The sequence below is a fragment of the Lipomyces tetrasporus genome, assembly GCF_029532465.1.
Source record: "Lipomyces tetrasporus strain NRRL Y-64009 chromosome Unknown POJ06scaffold_9, whole genome shotgun sequence".
In the NCBI taxonomy this organism is placed as follows: domain Eukaryota; kingdom Fungi; phylum Ascomycota; class Lipomycetes; order Lipomycetales; family Lipomycetaceae; genus Lipomyces; species Lipomyces tetrasporus.
Window position 1 is genome coordinate 940,150 of NW_026611604.1, and position 20,709 is coordinate 960,858.

The following is a 20,709-nucleotide window of genomic DNA, read 5'->3' on the forward strand; positions in this document are numbered from 1 at the left end:
CACTCATTTTCTCCGCTCCTTATGTCTGCACGACTAATTCTACTGCCCATATCGTGCATCCTCGAACTCGTTTCAAATCCAACCACGCTCTAGGGGATCTTCGATAACATAGTAAGCGATGTCGAATGAGAAGAGCAGATTCAGGATCACAACGGTTGACGCATGGGAAACCATGTAGTTCACCGACCGACAGATTTTGCTGGCACATTCATTCATATAGCTTATCTTGTTCGCAAGGTACACCCCTACAACTAAGTGGAGGGTGTCTGCGTTAGGATCCAGTGAAATATCAAAGTCTAGGCATGCGAGGCCGACAGTAAGTACTACCATATATGCGATCCCTATGCGGACGGCGAAATATATAGTAACGATGCGCGCATCATGCAGCGTTGCATAGGTGACAAATCGCCTAAAAAAGATGGGTTGCATGCGTAATCCTTGTAGCTGCTCGTAGCGGGACACAACGCCTGGGGAATATATGGCGCTCCAGTTGTCGGGTCAAACGCTGCATTCAGCGAGAGATTTAATTGTGCATATCTCTGGGCGTCTCAGCAGTAGCCTTCGAACCATCTCCCCAATCTGACCTGGAGGTCGATAAGCTTTTATGAACGTTGCGGAGCTCCATCCATACCTCAAGAGTACGATATTGCTTCAGCAAACGAGATGTTCGATTTATAGAGTCACACATGTCGTCTTCTGTATCAGATTCCTCGTCCGTAAAGGCGAACAGAATCGCTCTATCAATAAACTCTTGATATTTTGGCACTTCCAGAATAAGGTCAACGAAGAATTGATGTATTGTTGGCTTTCGTCAAGGTGATTCCCATGGTACGGTTCTTCCATTCAAGGTCGTTCAAGAACGTCTGTTTGCGTGTAATCATCGCATGAATTGCTATAATTCCTCGAAAGTTCTGAAATAACTTTCGAACCCGGTAGGATATGCCTCCGGCCCGCACCTTCGCATTAGTTCACTAGCGCCAGTAACTAAACTAATCCAAGACTTCGATGAGCACTGGAGTATTTCGTAGATAGTCAGCAGCATGCCAGCTAGCATACAGTCATCCTCAAGTGACATCAGATTCCCTTGCATACTGCTCACGTTTCTAGCCGATCTGCAGGGTAGGTAGATCCATAGGCAGCGACGAACTCTCAGGCAAGAGTGCAGAACTTTTGCTAGGCTTAGGCACCGTCATGATCGTGTTGCTGTGAGCCCATGCAGTCAGATCTTGGTAGGGTGTTGCGCCTCCTTCATTTAGAGCTGTCGTCTTTGATGGTGGTGCCGGAAACCCTGAGTCTATTACTGAAACGGGACAAAGTCACTTTTCCAGAATTTGCTCCCAATGTCGTCCGCAATCCAACCTATTTAGTGATAGAATTTTGTAAATAGCATGGCTCCAATATCTCCCGAGAAATTGTCCGAACTACAGTCACAGTCGTCATGCGTTCGAAATATCTGTATTCTGGCCCACGTGGATCATGGGAAGACGTCACTTTCAGATTGTCTGTTGGCCTCGAATGGAATTATTTCGCAGAAGATGGCCGGTAAAGTCCGGTATTTGGACTCGCGAGAAGATGAACAGATCCGCGGTATTACAATGGAGGTAAGTGGTTTATGCTCACACTTTAGAGCCAGTGATCATGGCGTTAACATAAGTATAGTCCAGCGCGATTTCGCTGTACTTCAAGATTCTCCAACATAACCAGAACGGTATCTAATTGTTTAATGATTTGTTGTCATTCTTTGACATGGTTCTGACCTAGACAGGCACGGATGAAGTGAAGGAGCACTTGATCAACTTAATAGATTCGCCTGGCCATATTGATTTCTCCTCGGAAGTTTCCACCGCGTCTCGTCTCTGCGATGGTGCTCTTGTCCTTGTCGACGCTGTCGAAGGTGTCTGCTCACAGACAGTCACAGTCCTTCGGCAAGCATATTTGGAGCACATCAAACCTGTCCTTGTTATCAACAAAATCGACCGACTCATTACCGAACTGAAGTTAACTCCTTACGAAGCATACTCCCATATGTCGAAGTTACTAGAGAAAGTTAACTCCGTTGTGGGGTCATTCTTTGCGAGTGAACGCATGGAGGAGGAGGTTACAGAAGACTATGTTGAAATGGACGACGAGCATCTCTACTTTGCACCTGAGGCCAATAACGTGATTTTTGCCAGCGCTATTGACGGCTGGGGATTCACGGTTCAGCAGTTCGCAGTGATCTACGAGAAGAAGCTAGGTATGAATCGAGCGGCTTTAGAAAAAGTACTCTGGGGTGACTATTATTTTGATCCGAAGACGAAGAAAGTTTTGACCAGTAAGACTTTGAAAGGGCGTAACCTGAAGCCTATTTTTGTACAGTTCGTGTTGGAAAATATTTGGGCAGTATATGATTGCACGATTGTCAACCGTGATGCTGAAAGGACGGAAAGGGTTGTCAAAGCGCTGAATATCAAAGTTCTTCCGCGCGATTTGCGGTCGAAGGATACTCGGGCTCTTCTTACAACTGTATTCAGCCAATGGCTACCTTTGTCAACCTCAGTTCTGGTGACTGTCATCAATCAGATACCTCCGCCAACAACAGCTCAGCGTGAACGAATTCCAATTATTTTGGAATCAACTCCTGGTTCCGATCTCATTGTTCCTGAACTGAAGGCGGCCATGCTGAACTGCGACGCCAAAGGACCGGTTTCGGCGTTCGTGTCAAAGATGGTAGCGGTCCCGGAGGAAGATCTACCGAAGAATAAACGAAAGGCAGCTCATATACCTGATGGAAATGATATTCGAGAACGGCTGCGAATGGCGCGCGAAGCGGCTACTAAGGCTCAGGCTGATGCTATTGAAAGAGAAGATAGTTCTAGTCCGGACGGTAGTGCAGAGCAACCAAGTGCACCTCTTAGTGCTATGCTAAGCGAGCTAAATTTGTCTGCTGAGAATGCTGCTGGGCTGCCCAAGAAGGAAGCGTTGATTGGTTTTGCGAGAATATATAGTGGAACACTCACTGTTGGTCAAGAGCTATATGTGCTTGGGCCAAAATTCAATCCAATGTTCCCGGATAAATATGTTTCGAAGTGTACCATTACCGATCTGTACCTTCTGATGGGTCGGGAGCTAGTAGCACTTGATGCCGTGCCCTGCGGAAATGTGGTGGGCATTGGTGGGCTTGACGGAGCAGTTTTAAAGAGTGCTACACTGTTCTCGACCACTGGAGGCGTGAATTTGGCCGGTGTTAACCGGTATTCTGCGCCAATTGTTCGTGTTGCTCTGGAACCGGAACATCCAGGTGAGCTTCCGCAATTGGAACGCGGCCTGCGTCTCTTGAACCAGGCCGACCCCTGCGTCCAGATTATTGTTCAGGAGACAGGGGAGCATGTCATCGTGACGGCGGGAGAATTGCATTTAGAACGTTGCTTGAAAGATTTACGGGAGCGGTTCGCTCGGATAGAGATTCAGAGCTCCAAGCCGATTGTTCCATACCGAGAATCCATAGTGCGCGCCCCGGAAATGAGCCCCCCAAAGAACGCTGAACTTCCCCGAGGAACCGTGATTGTGAACGTCGCAGCCTCTCAAGCATCAATAAGGCTGTCGGTGAGACCATTACCGGCAACTGTCATGGAACTTCTTACCATGTATCGCAATGCCATTCAGGTTCTGCGGAAGCGAAAGTTTGATGGTGCTGATATCACCGAGAATGGTGAAGCTTCTGAAATCCTGCCTGAAAGGGAGTCACCGGAAACAAGCACTGGTGGCTCTACATATAGATCCGCTGCCAATGAATTCGATGAGGATGAAGAAGAAGAGTTGTTCTCTGATAAGCTACTTTCCATCGACGAGTTCCGTGAGAAGTTGACAGAGTCATTCGCTGCCTCTGATTATTCTAAGGAACTCTGGAACGGTGTGGTCGATAAGTAAGTAGTGTTGCTTGATGAATATTGCCCTTCACAGGGAGCTAACTTATCAAAGGATCTGTGTATTCGGACCCAAGCATGTCGGAGCAAATATTTTGATCGACGCGACTCAGAATGGATTCTCGAAGCATTTGTCAGTGCCATTTGTATACTTGACTCGAGTCTCATTTCACTAATATGATCAGGTTGTCGAAATTTGAAGAGTCTGCCGGTACACCATTCCAAGATAGCATCGTTACAGCATTCCAGTTAGCCACTGCTGCTGGACCTTTGTGCGCTGAGCCAATGCAGGGAGTTGCCGTATTTATCGAAAATATCGAGGTTACTGGTACGCCTGCGAAAGAAGCTGAATCACCAGATAATTCTGTCGAAGGTAGAGAGCAGCAGTTTGACGAGGGGCAGTTTGCTTCTAGCTTGGTTTCACGTCACTCCGGTCAGTTAATTACCTCCACTCGTGACGCAATTCGACAAGGGTTCCTCGACTGGTCGCCACGTATCCTTCTGGCTATGTATAGTGTCGAGATTCAAGCACCGACAGATGTTTTAGGACGCGTATACTCGGTCATTGCTCGACGTCATGGCCGTATTGCATCCGAGGAAATGAAGGAGGGCACTCCTTTCTTCAGTATCCGTGCAGTTCTCCCCGTCGTGGAGTCTTTTGGCTTAGCAGAGGATATTCGTAAGCGATCTTCCGGTGCGGCTAGTCCTCAGCTAATCTTCGCTGGGTTTGAAATGTTAGACGAAGATCCGTTCTGGGTACCTACTACGGAAGAAGAACTCGAGGACCTCGGAGAATTTGCAGATAAGGAAAATATCGCGAAGAAGTATATGGATGCAGTGCGACGACGCAAGGGTCTATTTGTGGAGGAGAAGTTAGTCAAGAATGCTGAGAAGCAGCGTACATTGAAAAGATAGAGCATATTAAACGATTTGTAGAATTTTTATTATCTGGTATAGGCGCGTTTGGGATCTGACTAATATTGGTGTAATTAATTAATTGTATATATCTATATATATAAGTAAGCCCTACGGCCACTGTCGTAGCATCTCGAGGGTTTGAGAAAGAGTAGATGGAAGTTGAGTTTTGTTTGGAATAGCGGTGTCACGTTGGGGTCGAAAAGAGCGGATGTTCCAGGGAGCGCTCTTGCAGTCAATCCGGTTCTCGGCGGCCAAAAGCAATGGAAAGATGCAACGCACGATCAAAGGTTACTTCAAGGCTCCGGAAGCATTTATCCATTTGAGCCGATCATGAGGGAGTCGCAAAGCCAATCACGATCATCACAGACCATGCGCAATGCTGCTGCAGGTTACTATGTGTTCGGTCCAGTTTCGGACTCCAGCCTCAACAAGGAGGAGCGATTCAACCGATCGGCACAGATGTAACAAAGAGAGCTTCGTCGACCCTGTATAAATATATTTGTTGGCTGGACAAGTTCGCTTCGCGCGCAGTCCCACCCCCTGTCAGCGCAAGCATTCGCGGAGATTTTCCCAATTCTCGTCACTCTCCGCGGTTGGAGTTGGAACAGCATCTCCTGCAGTGATTTATCGACCTCCATACCAGTGACCCAGACCACGAGATATTTGGAGAGCCTGGGCCAGGTTTGGTAAGATTGCCGCTTTACTCCTCACGAACTACGCACCAGAGCTGGGGGCATGTAGGAGTATCGCCGCCTATGTCCTAAGCTTTCAATTTCAAGGATGCTGGATGTCGCGAACGGTATTGCGCCGCCGAACTTCCAGCTGTTGGTGGGGACCTTGCGCTGGAAAACGAAATATTCCTGCATAATACTCAGATTCAGGCTGTGCGACAGAAGTATTCCCTTCGCCCTAAAGGGACCTCGCAAGCATACGATCTCAACGTCGCTTCTCTGTAAGTGAACACACCATTGGGCTAACGGCATCGCTTGACGCTAACTGGGTTTCCAGCAAATGGTTCTTTCATGTACATAGGGATCGGCTCTTGGCTTGGCCCTGGGATATACTCTAATGTACATATTTATTCGTTTTTCGGGCCCGTGGGGTTGCTTTGGTCGTTCGTTGTTTCGTTGGTTCGTTGGTTTTCAGGGTTGGTGTATATTCATGTATATATCAAATAGAAGAGCCCTTTCCAAAAAAAAAAGGTCGATGGAGAGTCGAAGCTTATTGCCTTTCTCCAGACTGAACTCGTCGGATAAAGGGTGTAGGCGCAATCGAAAAGAGCCGTATACGGTCCACACTTTAAAGCTCCATGTGGCCGCCATCACGGACCTGTGGAGGCAGCAGGTAGACTTCGGCGTTAACCCCTAATGATTTCCCCCTCTCTCTTTCTGTCTCATTTGGTTTTGGCTTTAGTGGTTTATTGGCATTGGGCTCTTATTTACCAGATTGAGCGGATTTTTTAATAGTGTATGGTTGTGGTATCGTATAGCTTGAATGGTTAAGGGTACTATATTTCCTTACAGTTCAAGTAAACAAAAAAAAGTAAACCTAAGACGTGTCCAGTCATTGGTCGAAGGAAGTAGAATACTAGAACGTGCTACCACGACTCCACTATGTAAGTTAGTCGGTGATATTTTGCATGTTATAGATCGGCTTCCGCTCTCCAAGACTCATGGAATTCGCAAGAAGACATTTGCTAGTGCACTACGAGACGCAATTCTACTTATTGATCCTGATGACCAGAAGTGAATAACAGCATACTTACTAGAGCTTGGGACGACTTGGGAGGAATGGTTACGAATCAACCCGAAGTGGATTTGGGAAAGTGTGAGTCGGTCAATTCCTGATCCCGAGACCCTGTATGACTCGCTGAAGAGGGTTTTTTTTGCGTCCGGGAGGGATAATTTGCGCCAGCGGCAAGAAGGGCACATTCTTTACCACAGAGATCTGGCATGAAGCACGTCTGATTCTGGAAAAAGTGTGGAAAGGGTACCACTACCGACATAGAACTGTATTACAGGATTGAGCCTGATTTCAATGGGTTGCCAAGGTATCGATGTGTTCGAGGTACCAATGCACTCGAAGGTGGAATACATCAGAATCTTATTGCAAGGTTCAGCCATTACAATGCCTCGCTTAGGTTCTCCATTAATCTATTGTTTAACTATGCACATACGCTCAATCTAGTCGTCTCCCAGGTATGTAGCTGTCGTATCGCACGATTCCGCCACCGTTGTTTTCGGGTACGTGACCAAAGACTCATCAAGCAAAGGCATAATACCCGGGAAACCGCTGTCCTTGGTTGTTTCAAACTTTGGTCATCTGCAGCAAAGGCAATAGTAAAGTGTGCTAGGATCATCAGAGCACACACGGAGCAGGACCAAGGCCAAACCATTGGTAATATAGGAATACTCAAGACCTTTGCGGATCATGACATTGTATTGTTGAACCAGAGCCGACCCATTCAGCTGTTCTGCATAGTACCTCAATAGCGCATTCCGATTTAGGAATGGTCACTACTTGGACTACTTTCTCGTAGAAATCCATCGGCCGTAGGCCAGCGCGAAGACTCTCCACTGAGAGCTTGTGGGGCGGTTTATATTCGGCGGTAGTGAATAGGATGTTGGTGTTGCCCTTCACCCGGTAGAAGATTTTATCTTGATCTTCGACATCTGGCTTGCCAAATTCAACATCGGTCAGGGCATTGGCATGGTTGTCGAACTGGACCCCATCTTCCAGTTTAAATTCCTCCCGAGCGTCGGGGATCTTGCATAGCTCCGCAATCACATAACGAACATTATCCTCAACAGCTAATCGCTCATAATACTCCAAACACTTCGTAGCGGCTGGCTACAATGATTTCGTCGGAGGTCTTCTAGAAAATGGACAGATGAAAATAGTCGTGGTGCATCTTCCTCGGACGCATGTAGGAATTTGCGGATGGAGTTGTAAAGCTGCTGTTGGCTGTCCAGGCAATCTGCCCAATTTCGAAGCCGCCGAGGACAAAGTCTCCCAGTGCGCTTTGTCAACGACCCTTTCGTGGAGAGAGCATTCTCTCCGACCTCTACCTGCAGGGATAACAAATTATGGCAGGCTCGAATAAATTCCTCAAAAGTCGTACGCCGGCTGCCTTCCTCAGCCTGTCTCCGCGCCTCATCAGCCTGTCTCCGCAACTCTGTTTCCTGTTTCCAAAGGGCTCATAATCTGGTAAACTATCGTCGGCCATCAATACCATGCAACTCTGAAACGGCGGTCTTGTTAACGATCTGATCGGGGCCGCAGGAAGCGGAGCCAAGGACGAGTGCCTTCGCGTGTTTATGTAAACAACATTGGGGCTATCACGCTAGGGTTTCAGCACCCTAGCCACGTTAGTCTAGTTAGAGTTTAGAGTACAGATAGAGTACGTGAATCGCGATATATCATTTAAGTTATGCGTCTTTTTGCAAAATTGATATCCAGCAGTTAGGTACGTACCGCAGACATAGTTGACGTCCGGTCAAAGAAGTAACTAAATCCTGCATTAACTTCTAATGCCTTCATTAATTATTCCAATGAGCAACTATGGCGTCACATCTATGGCCTAATCTGCGCGCAGTCCCAAGGTACTATGTCCATGCCAAATATTCAATTGGACAACGCCGCTAAAGAGCACGCGTCGGCCACGCGTTTGTGGGAGCGACAACGGGGCAATCAATTAAAAAAAAGGTCGTGAGTCGCGTCGCGGTTACAACTCTTCAACAGTCACCAAAAACACATCAATTTCTTTCAATATTGAAAACGACTCCATACTCATACACATCTGAAGGATTTAGTAAATGGCTCAACCAGTGGTTCTCACTTCATCAAGTGCCAGCGTCGGCGTCTCAGAGGAAAGCACGCCAAACATGGAGGGTTCCCTTATTGTGCCTTCTCAACTTTTGGCTATTGGTGGGGATCTCACACTACAGAATGAAATATTTTTGCATAATACGCAGATGCAGACTGTCCGACAGAAGTATTCTCTTCGTCCAGTAGGGACGGCCCAAGCCTATGAGCCGATTCAGCGTCGCTTTACCGTAAGTGAATGTGAATCCAAACACTGTTTAGATAGCAGCGCGCTCACTGCACAACTTCAGGAATGGTGCGACGAACGCCAGTTTGTTGATGGGCAACTGGCAACTGAGTCCAAGCTCATTGGATTTTTACAGACCGAGCTGATTTGAGAAGGGCTCTCGAAATCGGCAAGAGCCGTATTTTGTGAGCACCTTAAAACTTCATGTTGCTGCCATCACAGATTTGTGGAAGCAGCAAGTTGACTTCGGCATAAATCCGCATCCAAGTCCCCGCACCGCGAACGTACAGGCAATACTCAGGACATATTCCATTAATGCACATCAAAGAAATCGAGAAGCTACGCGGATTGAGGTGCTGGTTCCATTTTTGACGGTTACAACGCGGAAGGAATGAGAAAGGTTGCTCATGCGACACTTTCGCGACCAGATAACTACAGAGATCGCGTACAGGGTCTCCTAGATTTCCTCCTTGGCAACTACTTGCCTTACGTGGGAGCATCAGGCGGCAGATAGACTTGGCGGACTTATATCTGCTGCCGTTAGAAAATGAGGGCCCCACGAAGTGCAAGGTTCTTGTGGTTTTGCTTTGCAACGGTAAGACTAACCAGCATGGTCGAGTAGATCATGTCGGAGCTACGAGGAATCAGGATTTCCTGGTGTGCCCCATGTTTATTCTAGAGTTAAACTTGTTTTGCCGGTTCCATATTGACCAGGAGCCTTTCCCATCAATGAGACCTGGTTTGACACAAAATTATTGATTCAGTACGGTATGTCAATCGAATTATTGTGATAGCCCCCCAGCTTGAAGGAGAACTTAGCTAACGTTCGCATCGTCCGGCTAAGCCCCACGAAGGCGTGGTACTGACCAAACTATGAGAGATCGGTGTTTGTCAGAGGTAGATCAGTCTCCACTTCCAGTGTGGTGGGTCTCTTTCTCGGTTTCCTTCCGAGGTGGAGCTACCCCGCTTTTCTGGTCACTGGAGATTGGTTGATCCTGGAGTTGGGTTTGCGGAGAGCTGGCCACTCTCCACTTCCCTGCCCGATCTGGTTAGCGACTCTGCCGTAGCTCCATTTCACAAGATCATGAGTTCTGATCTTGTGCCTCTGTGTTCTGAGTTAGCCGAATGAGGAAGTTCATTCGGCTGTGTTGCTGGGCGAGCGGGGAGTTCTGAGTTTAGTTTGATATCTACAGTCATACACCATTTCTTACAGGTTATGAGCCCTGTCAGCGAAATGACTTCCACACCAAATCTTCCGTTGACGTTCGTCGGGTCCTCCTTGAGCACCCAGATCCCTATCTACAATGGAAAGAACTATGTGATCTGGGAGGCAAGAATCAGATCCTATCTTGCTACAGTGAATGCTTTGACGGCCGTCGACGACAATACACCTTTGGAGTCAATGACAGCTGAAAAGTTACGTGCTGACAGTATCGCCAAAGGAATTATCATTAGTCACGTGGATGATTTAGTGATGCTCACTCTCAACATGTTTCCTCGTGCCTACGACATGTTTGCTTTTCTCAAGGAACGATACAACGAGAACTATGAGGAGCGCGAAGGCGAACTTGTGTCGACGAAGAAGACTTATGCCGGACGTAAGACCGGCGCCCAAATGGCCGAGGTACGCGGAGTGGGTGAAGAGCAGATCCGACGCGCTGGAAGGTGGAACAGAGACGAACTGACGTCCTGTTACCTGACCTCCCTTCCCTTCAAATGCCGGTCAAAGCGGTCACCGAGTACACGAAATCATATACTACCGGCTCGAGTCCGTCGATCCTGAAGTACGTAGTGTCCTTCGACGAAGACGGATACACGGACGACTTTGCGGCCATGGTTGATGAGTCGGTCAATCTCGGCGACGTGACAGAACTCCACATGAAATATGTCGCGGGCGCCCTGGGCGCCTGGAGAATGTTTTGGTCGAGGACCGCCCGCGTCGCACGCGATTTGGGCGGAAGTATATGGTCCCGTGGATCCTCGCAAACGTTCTCTATCGCCATCTTGGCGTCACACCCGGGGGGAGGGAATTATGTCGGGCTTATCAGCCAAAGGAGATTTTTAACGGGCACAAATAGTTCCTCGAAAAGAAACTATTCCCTACGGTAGACTGTCATAAGCCGCATCGGGGCCAGCGGGATAGGGTAGATCTCGATGTGTTAGCTCGCCGGAATCTTTTTCTCCTTGGTTTTGTTTCGGCTTACTGGCTCAGGACATCCTCTTCCCGTATTCCTGTTCCTTTTCGCTTTCCGTTATTTCCCGCGTTCTTTCTCGCGCTTCTCTCCGCGCGCCGTCTCCGTTCCTTTCCGTGTTCGGTTCTCCGATCTTTTCTTTTTCGCGTTTCTTTCTCGCGTGGCTTTCCTGATACATTCTAAGGGATCTTCCAGCACGTCGTATATCTGCTCTTGTTCCGTCAAGTGTCTCCAAGAGTTTCAAGAACCCGTATATACAATCAATTATTAAACGTAAGTCACAGATAATAATTTTTTTAATGTAACTAACTAAGTTAACAAAAAAGAAGTAAGATCAACGGATCACCACTTTTGCGATGTTTGAAAGTTTTATGAGCGAGTGGAAGTTGTGAACAACAATGAGGGGTTTGTGGTGATCCGTTGATCTTATTAATCATCCGGTCCCAAGGGAATTAAGAGGTCTTTAAATATACAAGAATTTGCACTTCAGAAAAATAGGCTTTCTGTGACCCAAATCTGGACGTCACCGATGATTGATCATTTGACAATCCTTGTCGTAACTGCTGATCTTTAACTAGTAATGATTTTCAATTACATCAGCAGGTGATGTTACCAAGCAATGTATCAGGTAACGATGATCAATCATCAGACTCTTTCTGACGTCAGTCAAAAAGAAATAAAGTCTCATGTCCAAAAGCACATTATCATGAGACCGGACTGGTAACTGTATTATCCCATCGTTCTGCAGAATTGTCTCGGTCATTGTTTGTGAGGCCGTGGCCTTTCTTACGATGGTGCGGCTCAAGTGTGGTTCAGAGTCAATGTTCAATAGGCTTCAAATGCCCAACTCGTGCTTTCCCACACGACGTTCAAGGTTTAGCCACATGCCATCAGCAAACCTTCGATCGTCAGATCTGTCTTTGCAGTACCGAGTTATTCTTTAGTCACTGCAGAGTGTTACTCTCCTTATGTGCACCTATATTACCCTATTGAGTATATAGTTGATATTTCAACACTCCCCCACAACTGTATACTCATAGGTATTTATATTGAGTATAAATTGTTGTTCAGAGAAAGAGTGTATTGCATAAGGATTGACGTAACACATTTATCATGATGGTTTGTTCCCAAGATCATTGTGATAGACATTAGTCATTATCACAAAGCAATTTATAACCCCTTATTCTGCTTTTTATCGTCCAGCCGTAATGGCTTGATGTTGACGTGCAGAATATTTCTTAGGTATTCGAATGTCGGATAGGCTAGACCTTTCGTAAAAATGTCTGCAGCCATTTCTTTTGTGGGACAATATGTAATCTTGAGTTCTTGCTGTTGAACATGCTCCCTGGTAAAGTTATATGCTATGTCAATATGTTTCACCTGTTCGTGATGAACAGGATTGTTTACCATGGCGATGCAGCTCTGATTGTCTTCGAAGATCTCTGTAGGCTCAGACTGCTTGTAACCAAGTTCAGTCATAAACTTACGAAGATATATTCCCTCCTGAGCTGCATTGCTTAAAGCCACGTATTCTGCCTCAGCAGTGGACCGGGAGACAGATCGTTGTCGTGCCGACTTCCAGCTAACGAGTCCAGTGGGAAGTAGGAAGGCGTATCCGAGCGTTGACCGTTTGGTATCCGCACAGCCTGCCCAGTCTGAATCGCTATAACCATGAAGCTGCATGCTAGAGCCCAGCAGAGAGCTGTCACGTTGGTATACCTGGCCGTAGCTTAGTGTGTGACGTAGATAACGGAAGATTCTCTTGACGGCAACCCAATGTGCCCATCCTGGGTTTTGCATATACCTGCTGACGACGCCCACGGCTGTGGCAATGTCAGAGCGAGTATGAGTGGCAGCATATATTAAGCTACCGACGGCGTTGCTGTAGGGAATCTTCTTCATTAAATCAATCTCAGCTTGATCTTTAGGGCATTGGTCCATGCTTAGCTTATGAGTGGGATCCAGTGGAGTCCTGATAGGATTGGCCGTCGTCATGCCATAGCGGTTGAGCATGTTCTGTATGTATCCTGTTTGTGACAAGAACAGCGTCCCTGTTGAACGATTGTATCCGACTTCGATACCTAAATAGTAGTTCAGTTCACCCATATCCGTCATTTGGAAACGTCGTCGCAAGCTGGATTTGACTTGATCGAGCGTTGGTCCCCGGTCGGCAGCAACAATTAGATCGTCAACATAAACTATTAGGATGACCATATCTTTAGTTGCAGGCTGCCTGATAAAGACACACCAGTCCGACTGGAGACGGCTAAAGCCTTCCTCGCGCAAGACAGCAGTCAAGGTGTTATTCCAACAGCGAGGTGCCTGTTTAAGCCCATAGAGGCTTCGATTCAGCTTGCAAACGTACCCTTTCTGGGCCTCAAACCCAGGGGGTTGTCGCATGTATATCACTTCATTAAGTGTTCCGTTGAGAAAGGCAGTCTTGACATCCATCTGGTGGATAAACATTCGTCGTTGGGCTGCGACGGCAAGGATAAGTCTAATAGAGCTGGCGCGAGCGACAGGAGCGAACGTCTCGTCATAATCGAAGCCTGGACGTTGCGCGAAACCTTGAGCCACAAGGCGTGCCTTATATCGATCCAAAGATCCGTCGGCCTTTCTCTTGATTCTGAATACCCAGCGACAGCCAATTGGCTTTGTATCTGCAGGCAGATCTTGCTCGCGTACCAGAATCCAAGTTTTATGTTGTTCCAAGGAATCCAGTTCTTCTCGGCACGCGGACATCCACTGTCGAGCATCGGCCCGAGTGAGTGCCTGTTTCACGGTCTGCGGATCAGACATAACAAGATCTACCGCATTGCATGCGTCTAAAACGCGCTCCGGTTGTCTGAAGATTGGAACGACAATGCGAAAGTTGGACGGTATTGGTGTGGGTCTGGATACCTCCTGGTATTGCACCACATCTCATCCAGATTCCAAGGCACGGCTCTTGGACCGTGTGAGTGGCCCCATTGACTCCTCTGTAGGATTGTCAGAGCAAGAAGGCTTGACTTGAGATTTGTGAAGTGAAGGTTCAAGCAGATCTTTATAGAACCGTCCCTTGTCGAACACGACATTGCGCGAAACAAGAAAGGATCTTGTTTTGAGATCATAGAGACGATATCCGGCTTGATCAGGTGGAAATCCAACAAAAATGGCTGGTGCCGCCTTCTTCTGTAGTTTGTTTCTGTCAGTGACAAGATAATGAGCGACACAACCAAAGACACGCAATTTAGCCACACTTGGTTTTCGATTAAACCACAATTCGAATGGCGTCTTAGAGCCCGTGGTTGCAGTTGGACTAATGTTGTGCAGATGTGTCGCAAGCAACACGGCTACACTCCAAAATATAGGAGGCATGCCTGCGTGTGCTCGCATGCTCCGTTCCTTGTCGCATACCGTTCGATTCATTCGCTCAGCCAATCCGTTCTGCTGATGAATGTACGGAAGAGAACGTCGCAGGTGCAGTCCATTGCTCCGGCAATATGTGACGAATTCTTCTTTTTCATACTCGCCGCCGTTGTCGCTTTGCAGTTCTTTAAGTTTTCTGCCAGTCTGCCTTTCTGTCATGGCCACAAAGATCTTGAATCGTGCAAATACCTCTGACTTGTGCTTAAGGAGGTAGACAAAGCACATTGAGGTGGCATCGTCAATGAACGTCACAAAGTATTTGAAGCCTTCTAAGGATTGGACTGGAAGAGGGCAAACATCGCTGTGAACACGATCAAGTGGACCGTCGCAACGTGACACACGACTTGTGAACGGCTGAGCATGTGCTTTGCCTTGCTGACATGCATCACAGAATGACAATTCTTTAATCGGAAACTGCAAATCTGTTGTCATTTGTTGAGTACGCATCTTGTTAAGATTCTGTTCGCCAAGATGACCGAGTCTAGCATGCCACAAATTAATATCCGATCTCTTGATATAGCTAGCAAGGGTGGCTTGAGCCTTCTGAGCGGATCGATGAACGCGACATGATAGATACATTAGTCGATTGCGGACGAAACATTCTCCTATGCATTCCTTATGACGAAATAAGCGAAACCTATTTTTGTGAATACCCACATCGATGCCATCTTCGCCAAGAGAATAAGTCGCGATCAGATTCTGTCGAAGCGTGGGAATGCATAAAACGTTGCGAAGGAGAAGCAACTTAGGAGGATGATTATCGATAGCGTGCAAGCGAAGAAGAACTTCGCCAGATCCAATAACACTTCCTCTGGTATCCTCGCCGCCAAAGTTCACGTGCGCAGACCATCTTGTGAACGACCGAAAAGATGTAATATCATTGCACATGTGTTGTGTCGCGCCGGTGTCAAGCATCCAGGAGTCCGAACTGGTCCCTCCGAAGGAAGAATAATAAGCCGAGGCGATATCCTGATTGTCCGCATTTGTATTCGGAAGCTCGTCATTGTCTGACTGAGCATGATCTGTAAAGACGGATGGCATCTCATTTTCTCCTGACGCAAGTGTTTGGTCATTGGTTCCAAACAACTTAAGCATCGCAGTATTGACTGAGTTTCGTTGTTGAAGTTTTCTGAGCTGAAACTTTTTGATTCGACAATCTTTCTCTTCGTGCCACTTCATTCCACAATGACTGCATGTCACTGGATTTGTTGATTTATTGTTGAATTTTTTCATTCTAATAGTTTATGTTGACGATATCTTTAGTTGCAGGCTGCCTGATAAAGACACACCAGTCCGACTGGAGACGGCTAAAGCCTTCCTCGCGCAAGACAGCAGTCAAGGTGTTATTCCAACAGCGAGGTGCCTGTTTAAGCCCATAGAGGCTTCGATTCAGCTTGCAAACGTATCCTTTCTGGGCCTCAAACCCAGGGGGTTGTCGCATGTATATCACTTCATTAAGTGTTCCGTTGAGAAAGGCAGTCTTGACATCCATCTGGTGGATAAACATTCGTCGTTGGGCTGCGACGGCAAGGATAAGTCTAATAGAGCTGGCGCGAGCGACAGGAGCGAACGTCTCGTCATAATCGAAGCCTGGACGTTGCGCGAAACCTTGAGCCACAAGGCGTGCCTTATATCGATCCAAAGATCCGTCGGCCTTTCTCTTGATTCTGAATACCCAGCGACAGCCAATTGGCTTTGTATCTGCAGGCAGATCTTGCTCGCGTACCAGAATCCAAGTTTTATGTTGTTCCAAGGAATCCAGTTCTTCTCGGCACGCGGACATCCACTGTCGAGCATCGGCCCGAGTGAGTGCCTGTTTCACGGTCTGCGGATCAGACATAACAAGATCTACCGCATTGCATGCGTCTAAAACGCGCTCCGGTTGTCTGAAGATTGGAACGACAATGCGAAAGTTGGACGGTATTGGTGTGGGTCTGGATACCTCCTGGTATTGCACCACATCTGATCCAGATTCCAAGGCACGGCTCTTGGACCGTGTGAGTGGCCCCATTGACTCCTCTGTAGGATTGTCAGAGCAAGAAGGCTTGACTTGAGATTTGTGAAGTGAAGGTTCAAGCAGATCTTTATAGAACCGTCCCTCGTCGAACACGACATTGCGCGAAACAAGAAAGGATCTTGTTTTGAGATCATAGAGACGATATCCGGCTTGATCAGGTGGAAATCCAACAAAAATGGCTGGTGCCGCCTTCTTCTGTAGTTTGTTTCTGTCAGTGACAAGATAATGAGCGACACAACCAAAGACACGCAATTTAGCCACACTTGGTTTCCGATTAAACCACAATTCGAATGGCGTCTTAGAGCCCGTGGTTGCAGTTGGACTAATGTTGTGCAGATGTGTCGCAAGCAACACGGCTACACTCCAAAATATAGGAGGCATGCCTGCGTGTGCTCGCATGCTCCGTTCCTTGTCGCATAACGTTCGATTCATTCGCTCAGCCAATCCGTTCTGCTGATGAATGTACGGAAGAGAACGTCTCAGGTGCAGTCCATTGCTCCGGCAATATGTGACGAATTCTTCTTTTTCATACTCGCCGCCGTTGTCGCTTTGCAGTTCTTTAAGTTTTCTGCCAGTTTGCCTTTCTGTCATGGCCACAAAGATCTTGAATTGTGCAAATACCTCTGACTTGTGCTTAAGGAGGTAGACAAAGCACATTGAGGTGGCATCGTCAATGAACGTCACAAAGTATTTGAAGCCTTCTAAGGATTGGACTGGAAGAGGGCAAACATCGCTGTGAACACGATCAAGATGGTCTGCGCACGTGAACTTTGGCGGCGAGGATACCAGAGGAAGTGTTATTGGATCTGGCGAAGTTCTTCTTCGCTTGCACGCTATCGATAATCATCCTCCTAAGTTGCTTCTCCTCCGCAACGTCTTATGCATTCCCACGCTTCGACAGAATCTGATCGCGACTTATTCTCTTGGCGAAGATGGCATCGATGTGGGTATTCACAAAAATAGGTTTCGCTTATTTCGTCATAAGGAATGTATAGGCGAATGTTTCGTCCGCAATCGACTAATGTATCTATCATGTCGCGTTCATCGATCCGCTCAGAAGGCTCAAGCCACCCTTGCTAGCTATATCAAGAGATCGGATATTAATTTGTGGCATGCTAGACTCGGTCATCTTGGCGAACAGAATATCAACAAGATGCGTACTCAACAAATGACAACAGATTTGCAGTTTCCGATTAAAGAATTGTCATTTTGTGATGCATGTCAGCAAGGCAAAGCACATGCTCAGCCGTTCACAAGTCGTGTGTCACGTTGCGACAGGGAGCATGTTCAACAGCAAGAACTCAAGATTACATATTGTCCCACAAAAGAAATGGCTGCAGACATTTTTACGAAAGGTCTAGCCTATCCGACATTCGAATACCTAAGAAATATTCTGCACGTCAACATCAAGCCATTACGGCTGGACGATAAAAAGCAGAATAAGGGGTTATAAATTGCTTTGTGATAATGACTAATGTCTATCACAATGATCTTGGGAACAAACCATCATGATAAATGTGTTACGTCAATCCTTATGCAATACACTCTTTCTCTGAACAACAATTTATACTCAATATAAATACCTATGAGTATACAGTTGTGGGGGAGTGTTGAATTTATTTTCCTTTTGCTTTTGTCCAGCAAAACGAGTGACTGATCTTTTAGTGTTATCCCCGGACGCTGTATAAGCGGAGTTGACCAAACTCTTAGACAGAGTCTCTCTCTGCAATCTGAAATGAGTTAAGGTAGAAAACATGTTTTCAATAGTCATGTCTTTTGCTGTTACCAGCGCAGGTAACGCATCACTGTAAAACGGTGTGAGAGAACGAGCAAATGCTGCCATGAACATGGCTGTATCGATGTCAACCTTGGCTACCTTTAGTTGATCCCTAAGGTGCAGCATGTAATAAAAATGTTTTTCGAGTGTCTCTTTTTCCTTCATCTTAGCAGTATAAAACTTGCACATTAACTGTGGTTTATCTGCCGCCCATATCAAGGAGAACTGGTGCTCTAGATATTGCCAGATATCTCTCGCTTTTTCATATTTGAAGAACACCCTCTTATATGTATTGTCCATGTTCACCAATAGCGCTGCAACAGCATTCTCATTCTTAAGTTTCTCGTCAGGTGACAATTCGCCGACCGACTTTTCATAGTTCAGCGCTTCAGCTAGGCGGAGGGTTCGCAAATGTATGTGGACGTCTTGTTTCCAAGACAAGTAGTTGTCCTCTCCACGTAGCTTTGCAAAGTCGCCATAATAAGTTGACTTGGCTGTTGAAGCAATATTCGTTTCGGTAGACGTATTCATTGTTGTAGAGAACCCTCAGGGCTCATAACCTTTTGCGATGTTTGAAAGTTTTATGAGCGAGTGGAAGTTGTGAACAACAATGAGGGGTTTGTGGTGATCCGTTGATCTTATTAATCATCCGGTCCCAAGGGAATTAAGAGGTCTTTAAATATACAAGAATTTGCACTTCAGAAAAATAGGCTTTCTGTGACCCAAATCTGGACGTCACCGATGATTGATCATTTGACAATCCTTGTCGTAACTGCTGATCTTTAACTAGTAATGATTTTCAATTACATCAGCAGGTGATGTTACCAAGCAATGTATCAGGTAACGATGATCAATCATCAGACTCTTTCTGACGTCAGTCAAAAAGAAATAAAGTCTCATGTCCAAAAGCACATTATCATGAGACCGGACTGGTAACTGTATTATCCCATCGTTCTGCAGAATTGTCTCGGTCATTGTTTGTGAGGCCGTGGCCTTTCTTACGATGGTGCGGCTCAAGTGTGGTTCAGAGTCAATGTTCAATAGGCTTCAAATGCCCAACTCGTGCTTTCCCACACGACGTTCAAGGTTTAGCCACATGCCATCAGCAAACCTTCGATCGTCAGATCTGTCTTTGCAGTACCGAGTTATTCTTTAGTCACTGCAGAGTGTTACTCTCCTTATGTGCACCTATATTACCCTATTGAGTATATAGTTGATATTTCAACACACCACAACACCATTATTGTTGTTCACTTCCACTTGCTCATATATCACATCGCAAAAGGTTATGAGCCCTGAGGACATAACAACAATGAATCAATCAACGAATACACAGTCCATGTCAACAAAGTCAAGCTTTTACGGTGACTTTGCAAAGCTCCGTGGTGAAGAAAACTATCTGTCTTGGAAACAGGACATGCAGATACATCTACGAACGTTGCGCCTCGCCGAGGCACTTACATATGACAAACCTGTCATAGAGCTGTCAGCTGAGGAGAAGTTAAAGAATGAAAATGCAGTGGCTGCACTGCTAGTCAACATGGAGAGCGCATACAAAAAGATATTCTTTGACTATGAAAAGGCTAAAGATGTGTGGAGCTATCTTGAGCATGAGTTTGCTCTGATCTGGGCGGCGCAGAAGCCGCAGCTCATGTGCAAGTTATACACTGCACAGATGAAAGAGGGCTTCACACTCGAGAAACACTTTCACTACATGATGCACCTGAGAGAACAACTTAAGGTGGCAAAGATGGACATTGACCCTGCAATATTCATAGAAGTGTTTATCCGCTCGCTGACACCATTTTACAGTGACGCGTTGCCATCTTTGGTAACCGAAAAGGTGTCAGGAACGCCAATGAGCGGCTCGTGCGGCTGGGGCTGCGCGGAGGATCGGCAATACGTTGGTGTTGGGGTTTTCGTTTGTTGGCTGTGGGCCTTCGTTGTGTTGCGTGTTCTTTTGTTGGTCGTTTGCTTGTTGGTTTGTTGTTTTGGTTTGTTGTCTTGGTTTGTTGTTTTGGTTTGTTGTCTTGGTTTGTCGTCTTGGTTTGTTGCGTGTTCTTTGCGTGTACATAATCCAGTAGGCGCCTGACAGAATATAAATGGAGGGGTTTGTCCTCGCTGTCAGGTCAAGCAAGAAGTCTTGTATTGTAAGGAATACATTCTTGTCTACGATCTTGTCCAGTCCAGTCCCGTCTAGTCTCGTCTTGTCTTAGTCCAGTCCCGCCTAGTCCCGCGCCGTTACAAAAGGACATGACAATCGACCAGATGTTCGCCACGTTGACTCACTTCAGATTACAGCGGCAGACCCTGGCCAAAGGCTTAGTCAATTCTGCTTATGCTGCTTCTGATTCTAGTTCTTCAAAGTCAAAGGTGCGCATCCCTAGGCCTGGACAGAAAAAGTTTAAGCCCAACAGGCACAAGAAGATCAATAACACGTC

The 20,709-nt window shown here is 46.6% G+C and overlaps 5 protein-coding genes across 5 annotated transcripts; 4 read left to right on the top strand and 1 right to left on the bottom strand.

Annotated features, from left to right (window-relative positions):
* Positions 1–1,260: 1,260 nt before the first annotated feature.
* POJ06DRAFT_259427 (P-loop containing nucleoside triphosphate hydrolase protein) lies at positions 1,261–4,909 on the top strand. Its single transcript, XM_056188387.1, has 5 exons — positions 1,261–1,601; positions 1,660–1,708; positions 1,766–3,905; positions 3,961–4,038; positions 4,091–4,909. The coding sequence occupies exons 1-5, from the start codon at positions 1,389–1,391 to the stop codon at positions 4,818–4,820; spliced, it is 3,210 nt and encodes a 1,069-aa protein (XP_056041870.1). The 5' UTR covers positions 1,261–1,388; the 3' UTR covers positions 4,821–4,909.
* A 2,004-nt stretch (positions 4,910–6,913) lies between these two features.
* On the bottom strand, positions 6,914–8,049 carry POJ06DRAFT_303098 (uncharacterized protein; the record flags this gene model as incomplete). Its single annotated transcript, XM_056190792.1, has 3 exons — positions 6,914–7,673; positions 7,712–7,891; positions 7,945–8,049. 3 exons carry the CDS (start codon positions 8,047–8,049, stop codon positions 7,236–7,238), a joined length of 723 nt encoding a protein of 240 aa, XP_056041871.1. The 3' UTR covers positions 6,914–7,235.
* A 239-nt stretch (positions 8,050–8,288) lies between these two features.
* On the top strand, positions 8,289–9,047 carry POJ06DRAFT_151303 (uncharacterized protein). The gene is made up of 2 exons (XM_056184671.1): positions 8,289–8,878; positions 8,939–9,047. Exons 1-2 carry the CDS (start codon positions 8,639–8,641, stop codon positions 9,023–9,025), a joined length of 327 nt encoding a protein of 108 aa, XP_056041872.1. The 5' UTR covers positions 8,289–8,638; the 3' UTR covers positions 9,026–9,047.
* Positions 9,048–10,590: 1,543 nt separating this feature from the next.
* Positions 10,591–10,983, top strand: POJ06DRAFT_240128 (uncharacterized protein; the record flags this gene model as incomplete). The annotated part of the gene is made up of 1 exon (XM_056186075.1): positions 10,591–10,983. One exon carries the CDS (start codon positions 10,591–10,593, stop codon positions 10,981–10,983), a length of 393 nt encoding a protein of 130 aa, XP_056041873.1.
* Positions 10,984–20,107: 9,124 nt separating this feature from the next.
* Positions 20,108–20,493, top strand: POJ06DRAFT_259440 (uncharacterized protein). Its single transcript, XM_056188388.1, has 2 exons — positions 20,108–20,271; positions 20,324–20,493. Exons 1-2 carry the CDS (start codon positions 20,127–20,129, stop codon positions 20,350–20,352), a joined length of 174 nt encoding a protein of 57 aa, XP_056041874.1. The 5' UTR covers positions 20,108–20,126; the 3' UTR covers positions 20,353–20,493.
* The last annotated feature ends 216 nt before the right edge of the window (positions 20,494–20,709 follow it).